Genomic DNA, 21,970 nt, shown 5'->3' with positions numbered 1-21,970 from the left:
TGCATTATATTATATACATGTGATTCTATGTTTATACTTATGTGTATACACATTTTTAAAAGAAAGAAAAAGAGAGAGAAATATTATCATATTTTATACATCTTAATTATGTTTGTTTTTTTATATTATTATGATTATTAGTTAGTTAATATTTTAATGCATATGTACAATCTATTATAATTTTGTGGAAATTTTTACAAAAATATATTTCAACAATATATTTAATATTTTCTAGATATTTTTCTTTTTTGTTATTTTGAATTATTTATGCTTTGTTTGTAGGAGTATACATTTTTAAAAACAAATCAGATTTTTTAAAGTAACCCTTGTTATCTTTATATATATAAATGTTAGATTATAAATAAAAATAATAATGTTTTTGTGACGAAATTTAATGAAATTTAAATCGTTATTTATATTTGCATGATAAACTGCATCAATATGTTGCAACATTACGAGCACGAATTATTCTAATCAAGGATTGTTCTAATCGCATTTGATTTATCGACTATTTTTATTCAGAATATCTATTATCATATTATTGTTCCCATTAATGTGTATTTTCATAGATGTCTTTTTTTGCATTTTCAAATAATATATTTAACGCATGCATTAATTATGTTGTGGAATATGAATAAACGCGTAAGAAAATATATAAGTGAAAAGAGAAATTCTAAAAAATAGAAGGGATAGTTTCACGTACATTACTATTTCTCACTGTATATAGTTATTACATAATAAACTGAAATGAGTCAGCGAAAAAGGAACTTCCGTTTTTCCTTGAAACAAAGACTCTACGAGTATTTTCTCTAAAGCCATGAATACGATTGCTATAAAACATAAATTAAAATATATAAAAAAAAAAGGGCATCAAACCCACATACGACTGAAGTGAAACTTTTTAAGTTTCTTTTATCTTGGTGTGTGGAACATTATTGAATTATTATTAAATTATATAGATTATATTAATTATTAGATTATTATATTATAATTTTTGTATACTCTATTTCCTATGTGTTTACACATGACCGGATGCAGCGTGAAACGGTTCACGAAAACCCCTCGCACACGGCATATGACACGTGAAAATTTCACGTAGGTTAACGTTCAGAGAAAACCAGGAGGAAATATTACTATAATAGTTGTAGTAATATTCAATTTAATTTCATAAAATTTGATCGTTATCGTCGCTTAAGATAACTTCAAAAGAAAGAAAAATGTGTGTTTTAAGCATCGAATATAATTTTCATCTTCCTGTATGTTCGCAAAGGTGCTTTTGGATGAAACAAACTTGTCAGCACGAATACAGAGATGTCAACTGCCAAGAACTCGGCTCTGTCATTTTTTCAGTGACACGTCAACTCGTAAACTTCAGTTTCTTATGATAAAAACACTAGTTACTCTTACTATCTTTTCAAAGATTATTTACAATTTAGAAATAGACACTTAACTTACATTCCTTAATTACAATTTGCTTTTCAGTTTCATGTTAATCTTAAGAGACATGTGTTTCTTGAAAACAATATACTTTTGTTCTCATCTTTAAAGATAAACTAAAATAATTAGAAATGGACATTTAACTTATTGTTGGATTAATGAATACAAATATTTTGTTTTAGGTTCCGTATGAAAAAATAAATATATCTTAAAAACAAATTACTTTTCCTCCTTTTTTTTTTTGTCTTTTTATTCTCCCTTTTACGGATTCGAGTCACTTTTTGACTAACGCCTGTTCATATTTATTCAATACTATCAAAGAGGTCACGTTTTTTTTTTATCACTTCTCTCAAGTCAACATCACAAGTTTTTTGTTTTTCCGAACGGATCACCCATCCATTTTTTTCTAACCGAGTTAAACTTTAGTGATCTAACGGGAACAAGTAATCAAACGTGGCTGAACCGTTAACGAAGAAAAATAACTAAACTAAATGAATGTAACATTTAAATGGAATTTGTAATTTAAATAAATTATTATCTCATCCGGCAAATATTTTATTTTAATTTGTGTATTATATAATAAGCAATATTATTTGATGTTAACAGAATACACTTATTTTTCAACAATATTTATTTATTTTGACAATCCTTAGAAACTATCTGACGAAACTTCTTGTTTTGCTTTCTATACTACATTCTAAAAAATATAAAATTCGATGAAATTCCAAATGACGGCTTAAGTTTATCAAATCTCGCGTGTTACCATTGACCTCAACGACCCTCAAAACTTGATAAAACTAACGGTATCTAAACAAAGAAGTTCGAGTATGTTCACATTACGTTTGAATTACGTTTTGTTACGCATTATCGTATATACACATATAGGTATACGCATACATTTTTTTATCCCAAAAGTATTCTTGTTTCTATTGCGGACATATTTCATTTTTAATAAAAAAAATATTTTGTATTTATAATGTTTATAAATGTTAATTATTGAATAAAATATATAAATAGAAAACAATCTTATTCAAAAATTGCCTTCGAAGTATAAGAAATAAAATCTAAAAAACGTCAGAGCAAAATTAAAAATCTAAAAACAATGTAAAAAAATGAATTCCAATGGATGGAATTAAAAACGAATATGCTTTAATTTTGCGATCACATACATTAAACGGGAATTTTAATAACTCGATATAGAAAAATCGAAATAACTTAATTTTAATCTGCCGAATAAATAATCAATCATGATTCTTTGATTATTAAGAACAAAATTCTAATAATAATTTGTCGGAAAATTTTCGAATGATAACCGTGTCAATTAGAATAACTGGAGGCTATCTAAAATATATTTGTCCGTAGAAAATTGATCTTTTAAACACCCTACACGAATAACACGCGATTACTTATCGATCATACGTCAAAGTTTTACAAAAGGGGAAAATTTGCAATGTCATTCAGGTCGACACTCATTTACTTCTTCTCGATTTTACGAATCTGAATAAACGAGAACCAGTAAATTGCATGTTGAAGTATTTTAAAAAGTAAACAAGAAGCAGATTCTACAAAAATAAAATAATTGCGTGCTGTACAAATTAAACGAAACATTTGATGGACAACATTAATTGACTTCGAATGAAAAATTGTAAATGTATTATTTTTAATTATTTTTCTTTTTTTTTTAATCCATACAAATGTACGAATATATGAATATTTGAATATTTTAGAATATTATAAAGGATATATGTCAAAATATAAAAATATTTCTTTGGAACATTCCTTGACCCGAAATTTCTGATCAATCCAATAGAAGGCTACGAAGTATGCAATAGATAAATAAGAAAGAACGATTAAACTATAATGAAAACAAAACTACCATGTTTATTTCCTGCTGCTACGTTAAATACTATTACAGATAAAAAAATCCTATATCAATAGATACAAAATCTTTGTATATAAAATACAATATTTCCAAAACTTTCCTATAAATCATAATTCGTATTAAATCCCATTTCTCATATATTTATAAATTTCATCAAAATCGATCAAAATCAAATTCCAATTCCTGAAACTCAAACTCCTAAATTGAAAATACAACTACATTCTTACCTCTATTAAATCGATGTAAGAGAGAATAGAGAAGAAAAGATAAAATATTCAAGATAAAAAAGAGAATAAAACAGAGAAATAGAGAAAAGAGTAGTCGATTGACTCGTTATCAGAGATTTTTTATTGTTAGAAAAACATCTTGATCTTTCAAACAGAGAGAACAGAATTGCAAAGAAAATATATAAATATCTAACATTGTTATCGAAGACGTGGATAACGTCTCTTGCGTTTATGGGTGGTACGACATGAGAACGGACCAATAGCGTGACACTTTTCGGTGCCTTACCCCCATACACGTGATCCCAGTGAAAAATACGTCGCTGACCCCAAAAGAAAAGAAAATAATACGTGATGTTTAATAACGGTTCCCTATCCGAAACACACCAACATATTTTCCTGTTCTATCGCTTAGTGACGTATACTCTCGGACGTTTGATTATCTTAACATACAATACTATAAATCATAAGAGATACCTATTACAAATCTTTATCTTTTTCTTATTTCTATATATGCATATATATGTGTGTAAGTAGAAAAGAGAGAAAATATATCCGGCGCGTGTCATCCACATTGTTTTGATCGATTTATTTTCAACTTGAGTCAGTACCATCCTTTAAAAACAACATTTGTGATTAAGTTGTCCATAAATATCCATTATTAAATATAAACATTTCAAGTGTCTTGAACAATAATCATTTGTGTGTAAAAACCATTAGATTATGATAATTTTTTCAATAGGAAAATAGAATTTTATTCTATTTTTATTTAATTAACTTTTACATGAATTATAAATAATTGGGTATGTATGATTTTGTAATTGTTCATCGCGACAAATTGAATAAAATTTTCAACCCTATTTATCTACCACAATGTTAACAATTATTATTTTAAATTTTATATACATTTTCCAATTATTTTATCAAAATATCATCTATTTGGTTATAAATATTTTAATGATATGTATAAACCAAATAGTTGAGGTATACAAGAATGATTTTAACGAAATTTGTATACGTAAAAATGTATTATTAGTAATTTCAAACAATTAACCTGCTTAAAGTTTAAAACAAGTATACCTATTACCTAAAATTTGTAATATATTTATAATACGTGACAATCATCGTGAAATAATACAAAATCAAAGTTTTTTTTATATAGTTCAAAGCTTCTCAGCAAGCACAAACTTACTATAATACAAAAGAAAAAGCAGAAACTTTTTGTGCTAATATAAAGTCCAGAAAACGCAATCCTCTAGGACTAGAACAGATGTCGAGAACACTCAAGCTAGGTCATATTAAGTCGATCTATCATCAATCGAACGATAAAATATCTACTTAACGATTTAAGATGTTCTCCAATACGAATACATAAGCCGAATAGATAAGTAAAAGTATTAGAAATCTTGTTGAACCGTTGCAGGTGTTACACAGTGACTCATGAAAATACTATTTGAAATGTATCTTTCCTAGTTTCCACCTTACCATCTATATAACTCCGATAAAAATATTTTCCGTAGTTGATTATATAGTATACATATTAAATATACAGAATATATCTATATAAATATTTACATACAGTAGGACCTTGATTCACTAAATACATGATCGAAAGAGAAACGATATAAATCGAAAAAAATGGAAATACGACAGATAATCAAGACTAAGGTAAAATTATTTAATAAACTAATATTGATTTTTTTCTTGTATTTTTCTTCCATTGGTAAAACGATTTTTGGGACACTCTGTATGCATAGATATGTAGAGTTGTGTATATAACTAATAACGGAAAATGCTGTTATCGTGTAATGCTTAATATATATATATATATATATATACATATATAAGAAATATGTATATACCTATGTATATATATGAGACGTCGTTAAAAGAGTGAAAGGAAGATTATTATGAGACAACGCGCTATACGTTCATAGAATGATGCGCGATGGAATGTTAACGCGTGCGCCGGTAGAACTCTTAGATGTTAGACGCACTAATGCGCTACGAAGGACGCCTTTATTAGAAGCTGCAGGAACTAGAAAGAAAAAAATCTTCATTGCCGCGTTACTTGTGAATATAAGCTCATTTTGTTCCTTTCATGTGATTTTACGAATAAATGCTTCATATTTGAAGAGAAAATTTATTTCTTTTTTTTAAACATTTTTTCTCATTAAAATAACAATTTTTTTAATAATCGTTTAATCGCTATAAATCGCTTTTAGAAATAGCAATGAAAAAAAAAGTTATTATAACAGAACAAAGTTCTATTAAAATGAGGAAGAAGAAGAAAATAAAAATATATTGATAAGAAGCATACGTACGAATATTTATATACAAATGAATAATATATGAATTGTATACAAATTTATATATTTATGTATGCATATACGTATCTCTCTCTCACACATTTATGTATTATAATACGTGTTATATTTATGTATAATTAGTAGACATAAAATAATTGGCATACCTGTTAAGATTACTCTCGAATTAATAATAATAAAATTAAAAATCTGTATATATATATATATTTCGGATATAAAAGAATATATAATATANATAATATAATAAATATATAATTCGGAAATAAAAGAATAAAAGTTTATGCATATAAAAATATGTAGCTTGATTATTAATTATTATGATTGAAAAATTGAAAGCATTAAATATAATCAATGAAAAATAATAAGCCTACTTTTTTAAAACTTAACTTTTTCTTATACGAAACAACCATTACAGAAAACTATAAACTATTATATTGAATAGAAGTAATTAATGTGCTCGTTTGTGTATTTACCATTGATTTCTTGGCAGTTTTCCATCGATCGTTCTCTTTTTACATGTTTACGTACTGTCTGTTCCCGCTATTCAAAAATACTCGCTCGGTTGCCGTACTAAAAGCTTAAACTGCATGTTGATAGGGGGCACCGGTTTACGCGACAAAAAATGATATATAATTGATCATGTAAACAATATACATTGTTTTTAGCTTTTTGTTCATTTATATTACTTTAATGAAATCAGATTATTCTTTGTAAATTCTTTTAATCATTATAACAAAATAACTTAATATAATAAAATAAAAACTTTATTTGTCTGTGAGTTCGCGTTTTAAAAACACCCTATTAAAATATAATGTTGGAATAGAATTTAATTGGCTTATTTAAAATGACTACTTCCTTTTTGGACGCTGATTGGTCCATTCATTGTATACATTCACTTCAAAAATTGGACATATTATTATTGATTATAGATATTAATAAAATTAGTTTAATTGTTGAAATTTATTAATATAAATGATTTCCGATAACAAAATTGTTTATAATTAAGTAAATTATATAAAATGTTTTAAAGTCCAAACTTATTCCTTGAAACAACGACACCACCTACAGAAGTAAAAGAGAAACAGTAAGATGACATGTTATATGAGTTCAGTATATGCTTAAACATGGCGCTTGCAGAAGTTTGTGGTCTTAATTCTTACATAGATTTTAATTTTTCGCAAGAAAAAGATAAATTGCCAGGTGAAATCGAGAGATACACAAGAAACTTTATAAATAATGTTCAATTAGCAGTACCACCATATATAAATGTAAGTATCGATTTATCAATTACTACACTTATGTGAATATGTGTCTGAAATTTTGCTAAATCATGTAGAAAAGTTTTATAGAATTTGCTGTTTTAATTATTCCGTATACATTATTTTCAGCCTGCTGAAAATCTTGCCAGAATTTCTTCAAGTACCGATGGAACTGGAAAACATTTAAAAATTAAATTTGATCATGGAACAACTACGTTGGGCTTTGAATACCAAGGTGGTATCATATTGGCTGTTGACTCCCGTGCTACAGGAGGCCAATTTATTGGTAATGATCAATTTCCTAATCAAAATTATTCATTTAAAAACAGTGTACATTGACTACAAGTGTATGTCTTTATAGGTTCACAAACGATGAAGAAGATTGTTGAGATTAATGATTATCATCTTGGTACTTTGGCTGGTGGTGCTGCAGATTGTGTTTATTGGGATCGTGTTTTAGCTAAACAATGTCGTATGTATGAATTAAGAAATAGAGAGCGTATTTCAATTGCAGCTGCAAGCAAACTATTGTCGAATATGATATATAATTACAAAGGGATGGGTTTGAGCATGGGTAAGTTATTTAAAAAACTATTTTTGATTTTAAATATACATTCATAACATTTTAATTTGTAAATATAATATTTCTATAGGTATGATGCTTGCGGGTTGGGATAAGCGTGGACCTGGAATGTATTATATTGATTCCGAAGGTACTCGAACACCAGGAAAAGTATTCAGCGTAGGTTCTGGCTCCATCTTTGCCTTTGGTGTATTAGATTCTGGTTATCGTTGGGACCTAACTGACACAGAAGCTTATGAATTGGGAAGAAGAGCAATCTATCATGCTACTCATAGAGATGCATATTCTGGTGGTATAGTAAGAGGTAAGTATCAATTATTTTATATTTAAATATTTAAAATACTAACTTAATTCTACTCTTGCAGTATATCACATGAAATCAACTGGTTGGGTACACATTTCTGATGAAGATTGCAAAGATTTACATTATATGTATCAAGATCAAAAGCTAGCAGGAAGCAGCAAGTAATCAATCTTTAACGTACTGTATTTTTTCTCCCCATTCTTTACTTAATAAAATATTGTTCTTAGGAATATTTTCACCAAAATCTTTCAAATTGAGGTGCGTCACGATTTGTGTTCCTTATATGTATATATACTTCTATTACGTATATATATATATACACCTATTACATAAGATGAATTAATATTTAATTATTAACCTTGACATATTACAGGACACAAAATTTCTGACCTTATATGTATAGATAAAAAACAATAATAATATTAATTCAATGCATTTCAAAGAAAATTTGAATGAAAAAAAAACTACATTTAACATAAGATCCAAATAACATATAAAAATTTGTTGAACAAAAGAAAATATTATAGTCACGTTTTATACTCTTACATTTCTATATTATTTTTGTCTTTTTTATTCTCCATTTTACGGGTTGAGCCACTTCTCTACTACGTTCTCACATTTATTCAACACTTCCAAAGAGGTTGTTTTTTTACCACCTCTCTGAAGCAACAACATACGGTTTTTAGTTTTTCGAACGGATTAACTATTTATGTTACTAATCATGTCTATGTTGCTTGACTTTAGTGATACGCTAAGAAATAGTAATTCAATGTGACTAAGCCGTTGACAGCACTTCCATTATTAAACATAATATTAATTTATCAATACAATTCACTCTCTCGAGTAATAAAAGTGAATATTATAATACGTTTGTTTTAACGTCGCATAATCTATAGAATTCAAAAATGGCGCTATTTTCTGTACTCCCCACCATCGAAATAAGCAGCAATGTTCGTATATGTTGACGTCGACCACCGCAAAGCGTAGTACGGCGTGATCTGTGTCATTACAACGTTCGGTTAGCATATTGTACTTTTGTTAAAAAAGAATATCTTTTGTATTTGAGTCTACATACCGACACGAGACATGTCGAGTACAGAGGAATGTAAATTAAAAGCCGGTCATCCTCCAGCAGGTTAGTTTAACTTTAATCTTTCATTACTTAGCTCATTAAAAAGGGTTGAACAATGTTTACAAGTACTGTATGCAACATCAATGACGTTGTAATACATCTTACATCAGGTATCAAGGCCATACAATTTCAAATAACAATAAAACATTACTTTTTATTTTCAAATCATTGTTCGTTTTAGTGAAAGCAGGAGGAATGAGGATTACTCAACATAAAACACCAAAAGAGGATCGAGACGTGAAGCCAAGCAAGGACGTAGATGAGAGCAAGCCTTCGAGCAGGTAACTAAAATACGTCGTATTTGAATTTATATATTTTTAGATAATCATACGCGTTATTTCCATCCGATTAAGTTGCAAATTATTATAACGATTCAAGTTAGAACAAATTCTGTGAAATTGATTTTTGATTAAACCCAAATCGAACTAGACATATTTTTTAAAAGAATTTCTAAAGTAGTAGAGGATACTCTGTGGTTACCGGTTGAATAGGAAGGGAAAAGGGAAAGAAAGAAAGAGAGAGGATATTCAAGATAGTTGCTAGTAGTAGGTGATAATTTCGTTTTTAAACGTATATACGCGTACTATGTATATACGAGGTACGATATCTTTCGAGAGGCGTGATAAACAATTCCAACACTTTTTTTCCGTGTATTTGTATTCAACAAGAAGAAGATTGCGCAATCAAACGTAAATGCACCTAATGGCCTTGCAGTTACTTACTTTTATTACGATTTAACAATTTTTATATCGAATTTGTCAAATTTATAATGATTTATATATATTCAATTAATATTTTTAATATACATTAAATTTTCCGATAAGAAGTTTGTGCCGATTTAAAAAGAAAACAAATGTATATATTATAAATTAAAAATACAAATCAGCATGAACTGTTTTTTGGCCAATTCAATATTATTTTTATCGTTACCGATATTGCTATATTTAAGTCGTGACGTTAATGCTTAAAGATTAGCATGTTTAACGTGATCTTTATCAAGAATATTATCGTATAACGATTGAAAAAAATTAATATTTCTTTTTTTTTTTTTTATTCATCTTTTACCATTTATTTACAGTCCGCCAAAAACTATGATGATCAGTGGTGTACCCGCGAAAGGAAACGCCGATTTTCCACCGGAAGCTGTGCAACATTTTCACGAAAAACCTACGCCGACGCATGACGCTCGGCCGGCTCACTGTTCGCGTCCAATTATCATTCAGCAACCAAGGAAGTAAAATTTGAGCGCGAAACGCGTCGTCACTGTTTGGGGAACCATAGAGCGCATTTCTACGGCCCAAATATTTTATATAAACGACGATATCTCGAGAATTCTCGCACGAATTACATTCATGCATTTACATATACATTCGTTGGAAATCTTTGAAAAACATAAAAATATTAAAAAAAAAAAAACAAACAAAACAAAAAATACTACTCGTTATAAGCAAATATTACTGCTTGTTTCGCGTTGATATCTTTTAATTGTAAGTCTTCAAAAGAAATAAAAGATATATAAAAAAAAATATANTATATATATATATATATATATTATAATAATAATAATATTAAATACAGTTAAGATATCGTCATGTTATCATAACTTTTAAGTGTATATGTTGAGGAAGATTCGAATAATATTAAGAGACAGTTTTTGTGTATAACTCTTGACAAGGGAAATAAAATTTACGCAGGGATTTTTTCTTTCAAACCGGATAACTTTTTTTATTATGTATGTATGCATTTATGTATAAGACGCGTGATTAATCGCGCTTTTGAAAAATGTTTAATACTTTTTACCTTTCACCAATCCTTGAATTTAGATCGCATAAAGCGTGTACTTCGAAAAAATCGATTATATTATTCTCATATCTCACTTTTATCTAATTGTAAGTGTTAATAACATATTTACTCTCCTTGATTCTATGAAATTATTGATTACATATCGATCACTTAGCATATAACGAATAAAGTTATTCTATAAACATATCTAACATAATGATAAATTTTTAAATTTAATGCTAACATGTGAAGCAATATTATATTTTTCATATTTTTCTCTAAATAATAAAGGTCAGGATAAAAAAAATGTTAATTTAGAAAAATATCATGCTACTCGAGCAAATATTGATATTTATCGTTATCTGAGAATTTTAGTTATAAAAATGATTAAAATATGAATATCTCGTTTAATGAAAGGCTTTATGTAATCGATAATTATGATACTCGCGGTTAAATTAAAAACATTAATCTTATAAATATATTTTATAATACAAGTAATTGTAATATCAAGTTTTTCTACTTTTTTTATTTTCAATTAATCTACTGTCATAATTACCGGGACGTTTATATATGTATTCATGTATATATACTTAGAGCTTCAGTAGATTATGCACGTTGCTTTTCTTCTCGCAAAAGTAAACATTACAATATTACTTTCCTTTCAAACTCCGTAGGTCTAAGTTTGTAATCGCAGCTGGCAAACATATGTATTTGGCAGTGTTTCTCAATGAAAAATTGTCTATATCACCGTCTTCTCATCTCGTAACTTCACACCCGAAGTATAAATTTCTTCATTCGATAAATTCAAAAGTTAAACTTTCAATTATTAATTAATCGCGTATAACACACCAAACTAATTCTCTTTTATTATCAATTTTCCAACTATTAATTTACTAAATTAATTATTGTAATACTTATTAAACAATGATTTTTAGACATTTTTATACAATTTTATCTTATATAAAAAATAAAAATATTCACGCGTAATAAGTATTACAATAATTCAACTGTAATAATATATTTATCAACACTAATTTTCATATTATTTATTTCCTATAGAAAAATAAAAAAGGTAATTAATCGAAACTCCTTTCTTTCATTAAACATGACTAATCACAAAGATTACTTCAAATAATTATCATTTCGATAATATACGAAATGAGAAAAATATTCATGTTCGTCGTCGTTCCCGTTACACATATTAACTTGTACACATACACAAATAATCCCTACCCTTGTGTATATCGTATGAGTTCGTTCAAGCGATATCGTTGATAGGCGTGGGTGGCACCAAACACATCGTCGTGGTAACCGTCATGTATTCTACAAAACATAAGCACATTGACGTGTACAAAGAGGTTGAATGAACAAATTGTCGGACTAGATCATACTTACTGGATCTTCCTTTCCCAATGTGTAATAACAAGACATGAATGCGGCGCGTACCGCAAGCGCCGTTTACACCTGAAATCCCTCGTGTAAGAGTTTAAACTCGGAAAAGTCTCTGATTGACAAGAAAATATCAACATAGAGACGAGTAAAAGTAAGAGAGACAACGATAACGAAGACAACTGCAACGTCCAAAAAGAAGTACGATGTCTGCCAAGAAAAACACCACGAAGGTTTCCGAAATCGACGCTCACGTCAGCAATCAGTACGACATCATTCGACGTCTCGGCAAAGGGGTGACTCATCCTACTTCTTAGTGTTATATTCTTTTTATTATTATTTCTTCATGTGATTCTCTCTCTCTTCGAAATTATACATTTTTTTATTTTTTTTTATTTTCATATTTTATATATCTACCAATAATTACAATAGTCGACAAGCACAAAAAAATGAAAAAAAAAAAAATATTACTTAAGATTATTCATAGTAGAAAATAAATTGTTAAATAAAATTTTTTCAATTTTTCCTATGAATAATTAACGGCACATATCTAATAATCATTAAAAATGCGAATATAATTATATTTGCAAATTTATTTTATTTGTTTTCTTTTTCTATTCCAATATTTTATTTATTTGATTTTTTTTTTATATATATTACGAATATTATACTTATAAATGTTAAATTCTTTGCATTCTCATATCGTCATGTTTTCTTTTTCTTCTTCTTTTTCTTTATTGAAAAATATTTGACAATTTTTTGATTCACCGAATTCACATTTTTTATCAATTGAATTTACTCTTATATTAATTATGCACAAGAGAATGAAACAAACAAAGCACGTGTATAACCGATGCTCAGAGTTAGAGGTCACTTTCATCACTTCCTGTATGTTAAACTTATCGGTTAATAAGTACGGTATTACTTCATTTGTTTTCTTTTCTTTAATTAACCAGAAAATCCTTTCGTTAGTGTATACATTACATTTTTAACTAGAAAATAAATTAAACAGGTTAGAATAAAATTTGTATATTTCTTTGCTTTGCTTTGTATCAAAGTAAATTCATAAGCAAGTTATGAAAATTCATTTTACATTATACCTTTCTGTTCTGTTATTTTATTTATTTTTCATATCGTGTAAAAAAACGCTTGTAACATCTCTGGCCGCGTATATTATATAATTTAATTTGTTTCTCTCAAGACAAAGGAAACAACATGAAAAGAATTTAATTAATTGTTATAATATTAATCATTATTTAACTTTATGTAAGATATATGAAATGTAAATGAAAGATGATATAGTAGGATCAATAATCGCATAGAAAATGTAAACTTGGAGACAATCGATATGAAAACAGTTTGGAGCCATCGCCATCAGCGTCGCAACGAAAATAAAACGACTATTCGTCATTCGTTTTTAACTATGCATACATATATAATAAGAACTTACCGACCTAACTCGATAAATATAAAATCAATTTCTGTCATCATAAGAGAAATACTGCTGTTAAACGTTTATCGATCAATAGAGTCTACAAGCAAATAACTTCTCTTGACATGACATTGAAAATAATTATGTTGACCTTATATAATAAAGAATATAAGAAAGAAAAAGAAAAAGAAAAAAAAAAGATAATAAGGTAATTAACGACCAACGTCGTATACTCGTCCGTTCATCTCTAATTTATTAAACTCTTCACTTTTATATTAAAAGTAAACTTATCGTGTCATAAAAGTTTTTTATTAATGATATAAACAAACATGTTCAGCCGAAAAAACTTTAAATTAGGTTGTGTAAATAAGAATGCACACTTAAAGTAATTATTATTAAATGAAATTGAATAATATTAATATTATTATAGTACTTTAGTAATTTGAAAATTAGAAAAAAATATATACAATTCTAACAATACTATACTAATGCAGATCAATAAGGAAAAAAATAAAGAGATAAATGTGGGTCAAGGGAAAGTAATGTCCTTCGTTTAATAGGATTAGTCGTTGAGTTAAACACGTCGATTTAAAAGAAAAGTCATATATCGTTCCACTTCCGATATTCTTATTCGACCTTGTGTGTACCACTTGATACACACGTATTAAATATTTCCTTTTATACTTTTCATGACATTAATTCTTATAAAAAAAGATAAGACTATATTAATCTATATGATAATTAGCTTTCGATTAATCAATAATATTACGATTAGAAATTATCAAAATAAATTGTAATTTTATTTTGCATAGGTGAAGATAGATACAATACACACAGATAGATAAAATTTTTTTTAATTCTACAAGAGAGGAAAAATAATGATTAAATATTATTAAATTTATTTTTAATTATATTATTCATAATTTTACTAAAAAAAAATCAAATTAAAATTCATTGAATTTTTCTTAGACATTAATAAAATTAAAAATTAAAATATTTCTTGTGAAAAATATGTAGTTTTTAATTGTATATATATAAAAATATTTATGGTACTTATACGAGGAATGAAAAAAGAAAAAACATATATAAAAAAAGGAATATTTTAACAGGCATACGGCATAGTATGGAAGGCAATAGAAAAGAAAACGAAGGAAACGGTTGCAGTGAAGAAGATCTTCGATGCATTTAGAAATCAAACTGACGCGCAGCGTACATTCCGTGAAATAATGTTTCTACTATCATTTTCCAATCACGAAAACATCGTCAGACTGATAGGCTTACATAAAGCGGACAACGATTGGGACATTTATCTCGTATTCGAATACATGGGTGAGTTTTCCCGGTCCGAAGAAGAATTCAAAAAGGTCACATGCGTCGTTTCTCAGACTTTTGGCCTGAAACACGTTTCGGCCCGTTTCCTCAGAAACCGATCTTCACAACGTCATTAAGAAGGGCAACATCCTCAAGGACATCCATAAGGTCTTCATCATGTATCAATTGTTCAAGGCCATCAAGTATATACACTCTGGTAACGTCATTCACAGAGACTTGAAAGTTAGTATTTCAATTTATTCCAATACAAATAAAAATATTGAATTGCCCGGAAAATTCGTATTTTAAAAAATATATATATATATAATTAATATAATAATAATAATAATATATACAAAAATTATAAATAAATTTATTGAAAATAATATAACTGAACTGTTTAAAAATCAGCACGAAATTTCTGGGAAACTTAATAATATTTATTGCCGAAAAATATTTTAATGGAAAATATAAATGATTCATTGTGAACGAAATTTAACAGCCATCTAATGTTTTGCTGAACGCTCAATGCCATTGCAAGATAGCTGACTTTGGCCTAGCACGATCTGTGACACATATCGGTGAAGGTGACGGCGAGACCGGAAGCGATCCAACTTTGACCGATTACGTCGCTACAAGATGGTATCGTGCCCCAGAAATATTGATTGCCTCAAAAAGGTATATTCCATGCATATCTCGATTACATGTAACATCATTTCTTCATAATTATCGATCGATTTATTGGATTTAATCCTTTTACACTTGGCCCCTTTTTATGTCGAATTCTAATTAATTAAACTAGGTAAATAAAGTACAACACAATTGGTCGAAAAAATAATTATTTTTTATTCTCATTCAATATTTTTAGGAAAACCACGTATGTATTCATTTTTATTATAATGATTAAAAACAATCAATGTTTGTCATTAATGTTAATAATTAAAATACAAAGGATTAAGATCAAATGTGTTAAAATATTTCATCATTATTAAAAACAATATAGAACAAAAAAATATTAAATTTTTACATCATACAAATAAAAATCGAAATAAATATTTCATATTTAAATTCAAATAATTAAATATAGATACTAATTGAGAGATAAAAAAAAAAAAAGAGTAAATCCAGTAAAAGAAAGAAATAATTAACAGTAATAATAAAAATATCGAATTGTTTCTTTTAAGGTACACAAAAGGCATCGATATGTGGTCATTGGGTTGTATTCTCGGTGAAATGTTACTAGGTAAGCCATTATTTCCTGGTTCATCGACGATTAATCAAGTTGAGAGAATAATGGCTACTCTTCCAGCACCAACGGAAGAAGGTAATCCTTTAATTCAAGTGATTTAACCAATGAGTAGTTCAAATTCATTTCATAATCTTCCTTTTAACTCATTAACAAATTTTTCTTCGATTTTTCTTTTTATCTTTCAGATTTGATTTCGGTTAGCGCTGGTTATGGTACAAATTTGTTGGAAAAAAGTCCTGTTGGTCCTAAACGTTCGTTAAAAGATTTATTGCCTGAAACATCGAAAGAAGCTTTAGATCTTATTTGCAATTTAATAATGTTCAATCCTATGCATAGACTGACGGCAGTCGAAGCTCTGGAACATCCCTATGTAGCTAGGTAAATAATAACAGACGTGTAAAATAGATTTTAATATATATTTTAAATATTCTCTGCATTTTCTCTCTCTCTCTCTCTCTCTCTCTTTTATTTATTATTCATTATAAAATACACGTTAAATTATTACTAATAATATTCAGGAATAATTACAGAAATAATATTGTATTTAATTAAAATGTATAATACTGAAATTCAACGAAAACAACAGCGGGGGGCGGGGCGGGGCGGGGGGATTCGTTTAATGCACTATTATTAAACGTTATATATGGAAAATTATTCAAATGTTTTTGCTTTTTAATAAAATTTGTATCTATCAAATCGTTTTCGTTAATATTAATATATTTTTGAATATAAGATATATACACCGTAAAATGTATATTGCAATTTTGATAAAAATTATGAAATATCTGTTTCTCATCTCTTTGCAGTTTTCACAGAAGAGGAAACGAGCCTTCAAGAACTACAAGCGTAGTACCATTGCTAAGAGACGACGTACAACTCTCAGTCGAGGAATACAGAAATAAGCTTTATGCGATGATGGACGAGAAGCATAGGAAACATAAAAATATGCGAGTACCTTTATTTCCATTTGAATTTCAATCTAATTGTATCTGCTTTATTATTTATATCACTTGAAAGCTCATTGAAATTCCAAACTCTTAGCAACTACTTTTGAGAATTCGAAATATTTCCATAGAAAATATCTCTTTTCGTTTTAACAAACCATTAGATGTATATTTAAATACATATATAGGTCGAAAGCCAGAGTTAGACGTCTCTCGGAACATATCAGAAAGGAAACCTACAATTCTACTAATAATGGAAACTTTGTAGTTGGTCAAGGTGATGGAACAACTGGTAAAAATCTTCGTTCCTCGTGCGGTGATCTGCGTAATAATAAAAACAATTTACAGACTTCTCAACAAACAAACGGTAATTAAAAAACGGATGAATCACAGTATTACATATTTTAATAAATTATTTTCGAACAATCGAATCACATAGGACAACAAAAATTAAAACTATGAATTGTGTTTTTTTTTTCTTTCCTTAGAAAAAAAAAAAACAATCGAAAAGTTCTAGTTTAAATTTTATTTTTGTAAACACAGAGAAAATTGTTGAGTATTCGTAATACATTATTCATAGGTCACTATTACCGTCGAGTTTTCTCCTTTTCCTTATCGAACCGAATACAATTTCCATATGAATTTTAAAGAAAATATAGATGAAATTACTGATAAGTTTCATTGTTACGACTTTACAATTCAAATTCAATTATTATTGATCTTTGAATGTTACATTTTGATATTTTTTTAAATAACTTTCATTTTCTCAACGTACTTTACTTATTTCATATTTTTCTTCTTAATTCAAAGTCAAAATGAACAAAAACAAAAAAAAAATTATTCAAATGGTGACGCGCGTTAAATACTCAAACTTTTTTAATTTTCATTTTTAATTAACTATGAAATCGTTTTGAAATATCATCAGTTTATTTCACAATAATCTAAACTTTTCCTATTAAAAATGACCACAGTCAATGTTATTAACGTTATGGATTATAAATTTGCGTTTTTTAAAGCACGAGCAAGTTTGGCAAACAGAAAAATAATAACGGTGTCGCAAAGTCGTTCAGGTGACGATGATAGTGTTCGAGTTGGTAAAACGAGGATAATAAATACGTCAGGGAATATATCGATACAAGATAATTCAAAGAATAATCGACACTACGGTGAGATTAATATTGTTTAGTTATATACAAAAAGAAAAAAAAAAAAAAAAAGAAAATTCTACCAACGTTAACGTGATATATTTTCATTCTCCATTATGAACAAATTTTAACGCGAAAACTCGACGTATTTTTAACTAGAATAATTAATATTTGAATTTGATCAAATGAAACAATTAATAAATCGGAACTTTTTTTATTACTATTCGATTACAGGTAAAAATCCAACCTCTCATCAATACGCTTATAATCTTTCGAACGGTGATTTAAGAAATTTGCCAGCAGGAACTACTAAAAGTTGTCTTTGTCTGAGTCAACAAAATCAACATCTGGCGAAATCTCAACGATCAATACAATCAGATCAAATGGCAGCGGTAAGAAACCTTTCATATTCGATTGACATTTCTGCTTGTCTTTTTATATATCTTTATCTTTCTATTCCTTTATCCTTAAATTTATTTATCTATCTATTTATCTCTGTTTATTCCCATACTGTTCTTACGATAGTAAACAAAACAATTCTATCGTTACAGGCTACTTGTCGCGTGGGATTTGCTTAGGTACCGTACACCATTTAAACATAGTGTACACGTTCTTGCACAAATATTTTTCACTTCCTAATTTAATTTTTCATTCGCATGATTCTTTCTAAATAATCTATCTCTTTAAACAATATTCCGTTTAACTCGTTTCGTTATTTACATTTTTCTTATATGTTATTATTGGCGTCACGTGGACTTGAAATCACGTAGGAGTATAATATTTCGGTATAATTATTTGGTTTAATATAATTCAAAATTAAAGATATAAAATTCATTATTGAAAATAGTGGAAACTGCGCGACGGACAGTGCTGTGATATGTTAATATCTAACTGCAACATTTATTTGTTTATTTGTGTAGCCAATAACAAAGTGACAAAAACACATTTGGTTTTTTGAAATGCTACAAAATAGATTTTTATTAATTTAAATAGAAAATAAAAGTATAAGATCACGTTGACGATAAAATTAAATATTACAAGCAAATATTATTAGCTTAATTAATATTTGTTTATAAAGAAGAAAAATTAGGATTATTACAATTCAACACAAAGTCCATGTGTATAACATTTACAATTAGTATTACTTGTTCTCATTATATGTTCAGTTTCACAAAGTCATTTGATAAAACGATAAATCTACTTAATTAATCTTCAAAATTGTTATTCCAGTACGGTGCCAATATAAGAAACAAGCAATTAGAAGGAGTAGCACGTACCAAACTACGAAGAGGAAACTGCGATAGGCAAATACGTTCGACTCAGCATCAACGTCCACCGATAGTAAACAATGATATCGATCGATCTAACACATCTGCGTTGAATGAAACAAGCAATTCGAAACTTGGTTTATTAAGGTATAATAAGTATTTAACTACCATGTTAAACAACAACAATAACACTAACAATAGGATAACGAAACACTTCGTAACGACATCTCCAAGCAACGGTAACATTTTGAATGGGATTAGTAATAGTAGCAACAGTGGAGGAAGTGCAAGCAGTTCGGAAATTTATGCACCTCGAAGATCAAGTTCGCAATATCAAATCGTTAAAAATTATTTAAATCAGTCCTTACCGATTCATGCATCGTCAGCTCAAAATCAACATGAAAATCTACATCAGTATCGAAATCAGAAACAGCAGCAACAAGAACAGATACAACAACAGTATCGTTATAAACAACATCAAGAACGCCAAAGTGATACTCTAGGATCAGAAAAAGTTATATCAAAATTAGAAAAGTTGAATTCAGTCGATAAATATCGTATTAAAAGTTCCACATTGAATAAAACAGATAAAGCGAAGATTCAAACGAGACACAGTTTCGGTGGATTTAGTGTTCTCAATAATGAAAAGAATTCGCAAACTATCGATAGTACTAATCAAAGTCATGGTATTATCACCGCTTCTGTTTACAAGGATTTACGTAATGGGATTATAAGGTGGTGATAAATAAACGAGAAAAACTTTCAAAAGGAACAATGAAAGTACAAATGTAAAAGAGAAAAAGAGAGATAAAGAAATAATACGATAATTCAATTCTATATAAAAACTGCGAACAACACATAAATAGAATCAAATTTTAAATCGATTACAATATTAATTCACAGAAACTAATTATTCTTAATCACTTTTATGTTTTTATCGAAAGTAATTTCTTCTGGATAGGCGTATATATAGAAAGAAAAAAAAAACAACAAAATAAGGCAAATAAAAGTAAAGATCTAACTTGTATGATTTGAAAATTGCAAATAATATATTCTAATACTTCGATATCTTCACAAATAATGCATAAAACTTGATACGATAATAGATACATAAATTTACATCTATTTACATCAATTACAGAACAAAAAAAGAAAAAAACAATGATAGTAATGAAAAGAAGTTTATGTCCATGTTACTTTCTCCCGCATGATGTTTTCACGTCTTTGATTGTGTATCTTTATAGAATAACTTATTATTGTTAATATAGCATTTTAATGTCCATTAGTTCACGTGATGTTTCATTGATATACAATATATATCTTGCGCGAGAAAGTCTAGTGATAAAGCTTACCAGATCATTCGTAAAGATATACGATGATTACAGTACTTCGAAAGCCTTTTTTTACGAACCTTTTTATAAGTCCTTCGCGTTTGTTATATCGCTGTACCAAATAAAAAAAAAAAACAAAAAAAAAATTTGATAATCTCTCGAGATCGATCTCGCAAAGAGGAAACAAAAGAAAAAAAAAACGAGTCGAGAGTATACGTCGTCGTCGTCTAAAGTGCATATTGTAAAATATAAATTTTTTATAATAAAAAATAAATAATAAAATATCCACGAAGAAGAAAGATCAAATATAATAAAAAAAATAAAAAAATAAAAAGACAATAAAAAGTATCGTCTGCGATATTTAATAAAACAAATTTGTGAGCGAACGAGAGTAACGTATTTGTTCGCCCAACTAAATATACGTAACACGTTGCAGTTAACGAGATTTTTATTTTCACAGGAGAGGAAATGTAATTCCATCCAACGGTGGTTACCGTCAACGAATGCATACTAATATATGTAAGCCGTAAAAAATGATAATACATCTTATCTTTGATCACACTTCTAACAAAATTATAAGACAAATTGAATCCCTGCCCTTTAATGAAATGTAATATTTCATTATTTTGTATTGGGTTGTCCGAAAAGTTAAGAACAAATTATGAATATACGTTCCGATAATTATGACATTGGACTAATTTCTAAAATTTACAAAAAAAAGAAAAGAAAATCTGTATTTTAGAATATATAAATAATTTTAATATAAATTAAATCATTATATAGATTCATTTTCTATCTTTTTTTATATTAATCCGCCATCATAATTACCGGCATATATATATATACCTATATCGAATATATATTTATAAATAAATGTATAAAATATATTCTATATTCTCTATATTAATTCAATGTTGAATATATATATAAAAGTTTGTTACTTTTGAATTTTCTTTTTAAAATTCAACACG

At 27.8% G+C, this 21,970-nt stretch overlaps 4 protein-coding genes across 4 annotated transcripts in view; 3 read left to right on the top strand and 1 right to left on the bottom strand.

Annotated features, from left to right (window-relative positions):
* The first annotated feature begins 6,959 nt into the window (after positions 1-6,959).
* LOC106793425 (proteasome subunit beta type-5) lies at positions 6,960-8,260 on the top strand. The gene is made up of 5 exons (XM_014760324.1): positions 6,960-7,138; positions 7,259-7,415; positions 7,491-7,703; positions 7,783-8,016; positions 8,078-8,260. Exons 1-5 carry the CDS (start codon positions 6,965-6,967, stop codon positions 8,179-8,181), a joined length of 882 nt encoding a protein of 293 aa, XP_014615810.1. The 5' UTR covers positions 6,960-6,964; the 3' UTR covers positions 8,182-8,260.
* A 712-nt stretch (positions 8,261-8,972) lies between these two features.
* LOC106793492 (death-associated protein 1) lies at positions 8,973-10,664 on the top strand. Its single transcript, XM_014760486.1, has 3 exons — positions 8,973-9,151; positions 9,330-9,429; positions 10,227-10,664. Exons 1-3 carry the CDS (start codon positions 9,103-9,105, stop codon positions 10,384-10,386), a joined length of 309 nt encoding a protein of 102 aa, XP_014615972.1. The 5' UTR covers positions 8,973-9,102; the 3' UTR covers positions 10,387-10,664.
* A 1,832-nt stretch (positions 10,665-12,496) lies between these two features.
* Positions 12,497-21,181, top strand: LOC106793489 (putative serine/threonine-protein kinase C05D10.2). Its single transcript, XM_014760480.1, has 10 exons — positions 12,497-12,615; positions 14,861-15,080; positions 15,175-15,305; positions 15,565-15,740; positions 16,247-16,386; positions 16,497-16,689; positions 17,118-17,258; positions 17,444-17,622; positions 18,635-18,792; positions 19,631-21,181. Exons 1-10 carry the CDS (start codon positions 12,526-12,528, stop codon positions 20,408-20,410), a joined length of 2,208 nt encoding a protein of 735 aa, XP_014615966.1. The 5' UTR covers positions 12,497-12,525; the 3' UTR covers positions 20,411-21,181.
* The window catches only part of LOC106793490 (orexin receptor type 1-like), a 25,356-nt gene continuing 20,937 nt past the window's right edge, over positions 17,552-21,970 (bottom strand). Inside the window, exon 9 of the mRNA XM_014760483.1 lies at positions 17,552-17,576. The gene's annotated coding sequence lies outside the window, so the exon portion shown is untranslated. The remainder of the gene's footprint in view (positions 17,577-21,970) is intronic.

This window comes from Polistes canadensis, unplaced genomic scaffold, assembly GCF_001313835.1.
Source record: "Polistes canadensis isolate GaletaPanama2010 unplaced genomic scaffold, ASM131383v1 scaffold_14, whole genome shotgun sequence".
In the NCBI taxonomy this organism is placed as follows: domain Eukaryota; kingdom Metazoa; phylum Arthropoda; class Insecta; order Hymenoptera; family Vespidae; genus Polistes; species Polistes canadensis.
The sequence above is the reverse complement of the archived record's forward strand: the minus strand, read 5'-3'. Positions and strand labels throughout refer to the sequence as shown.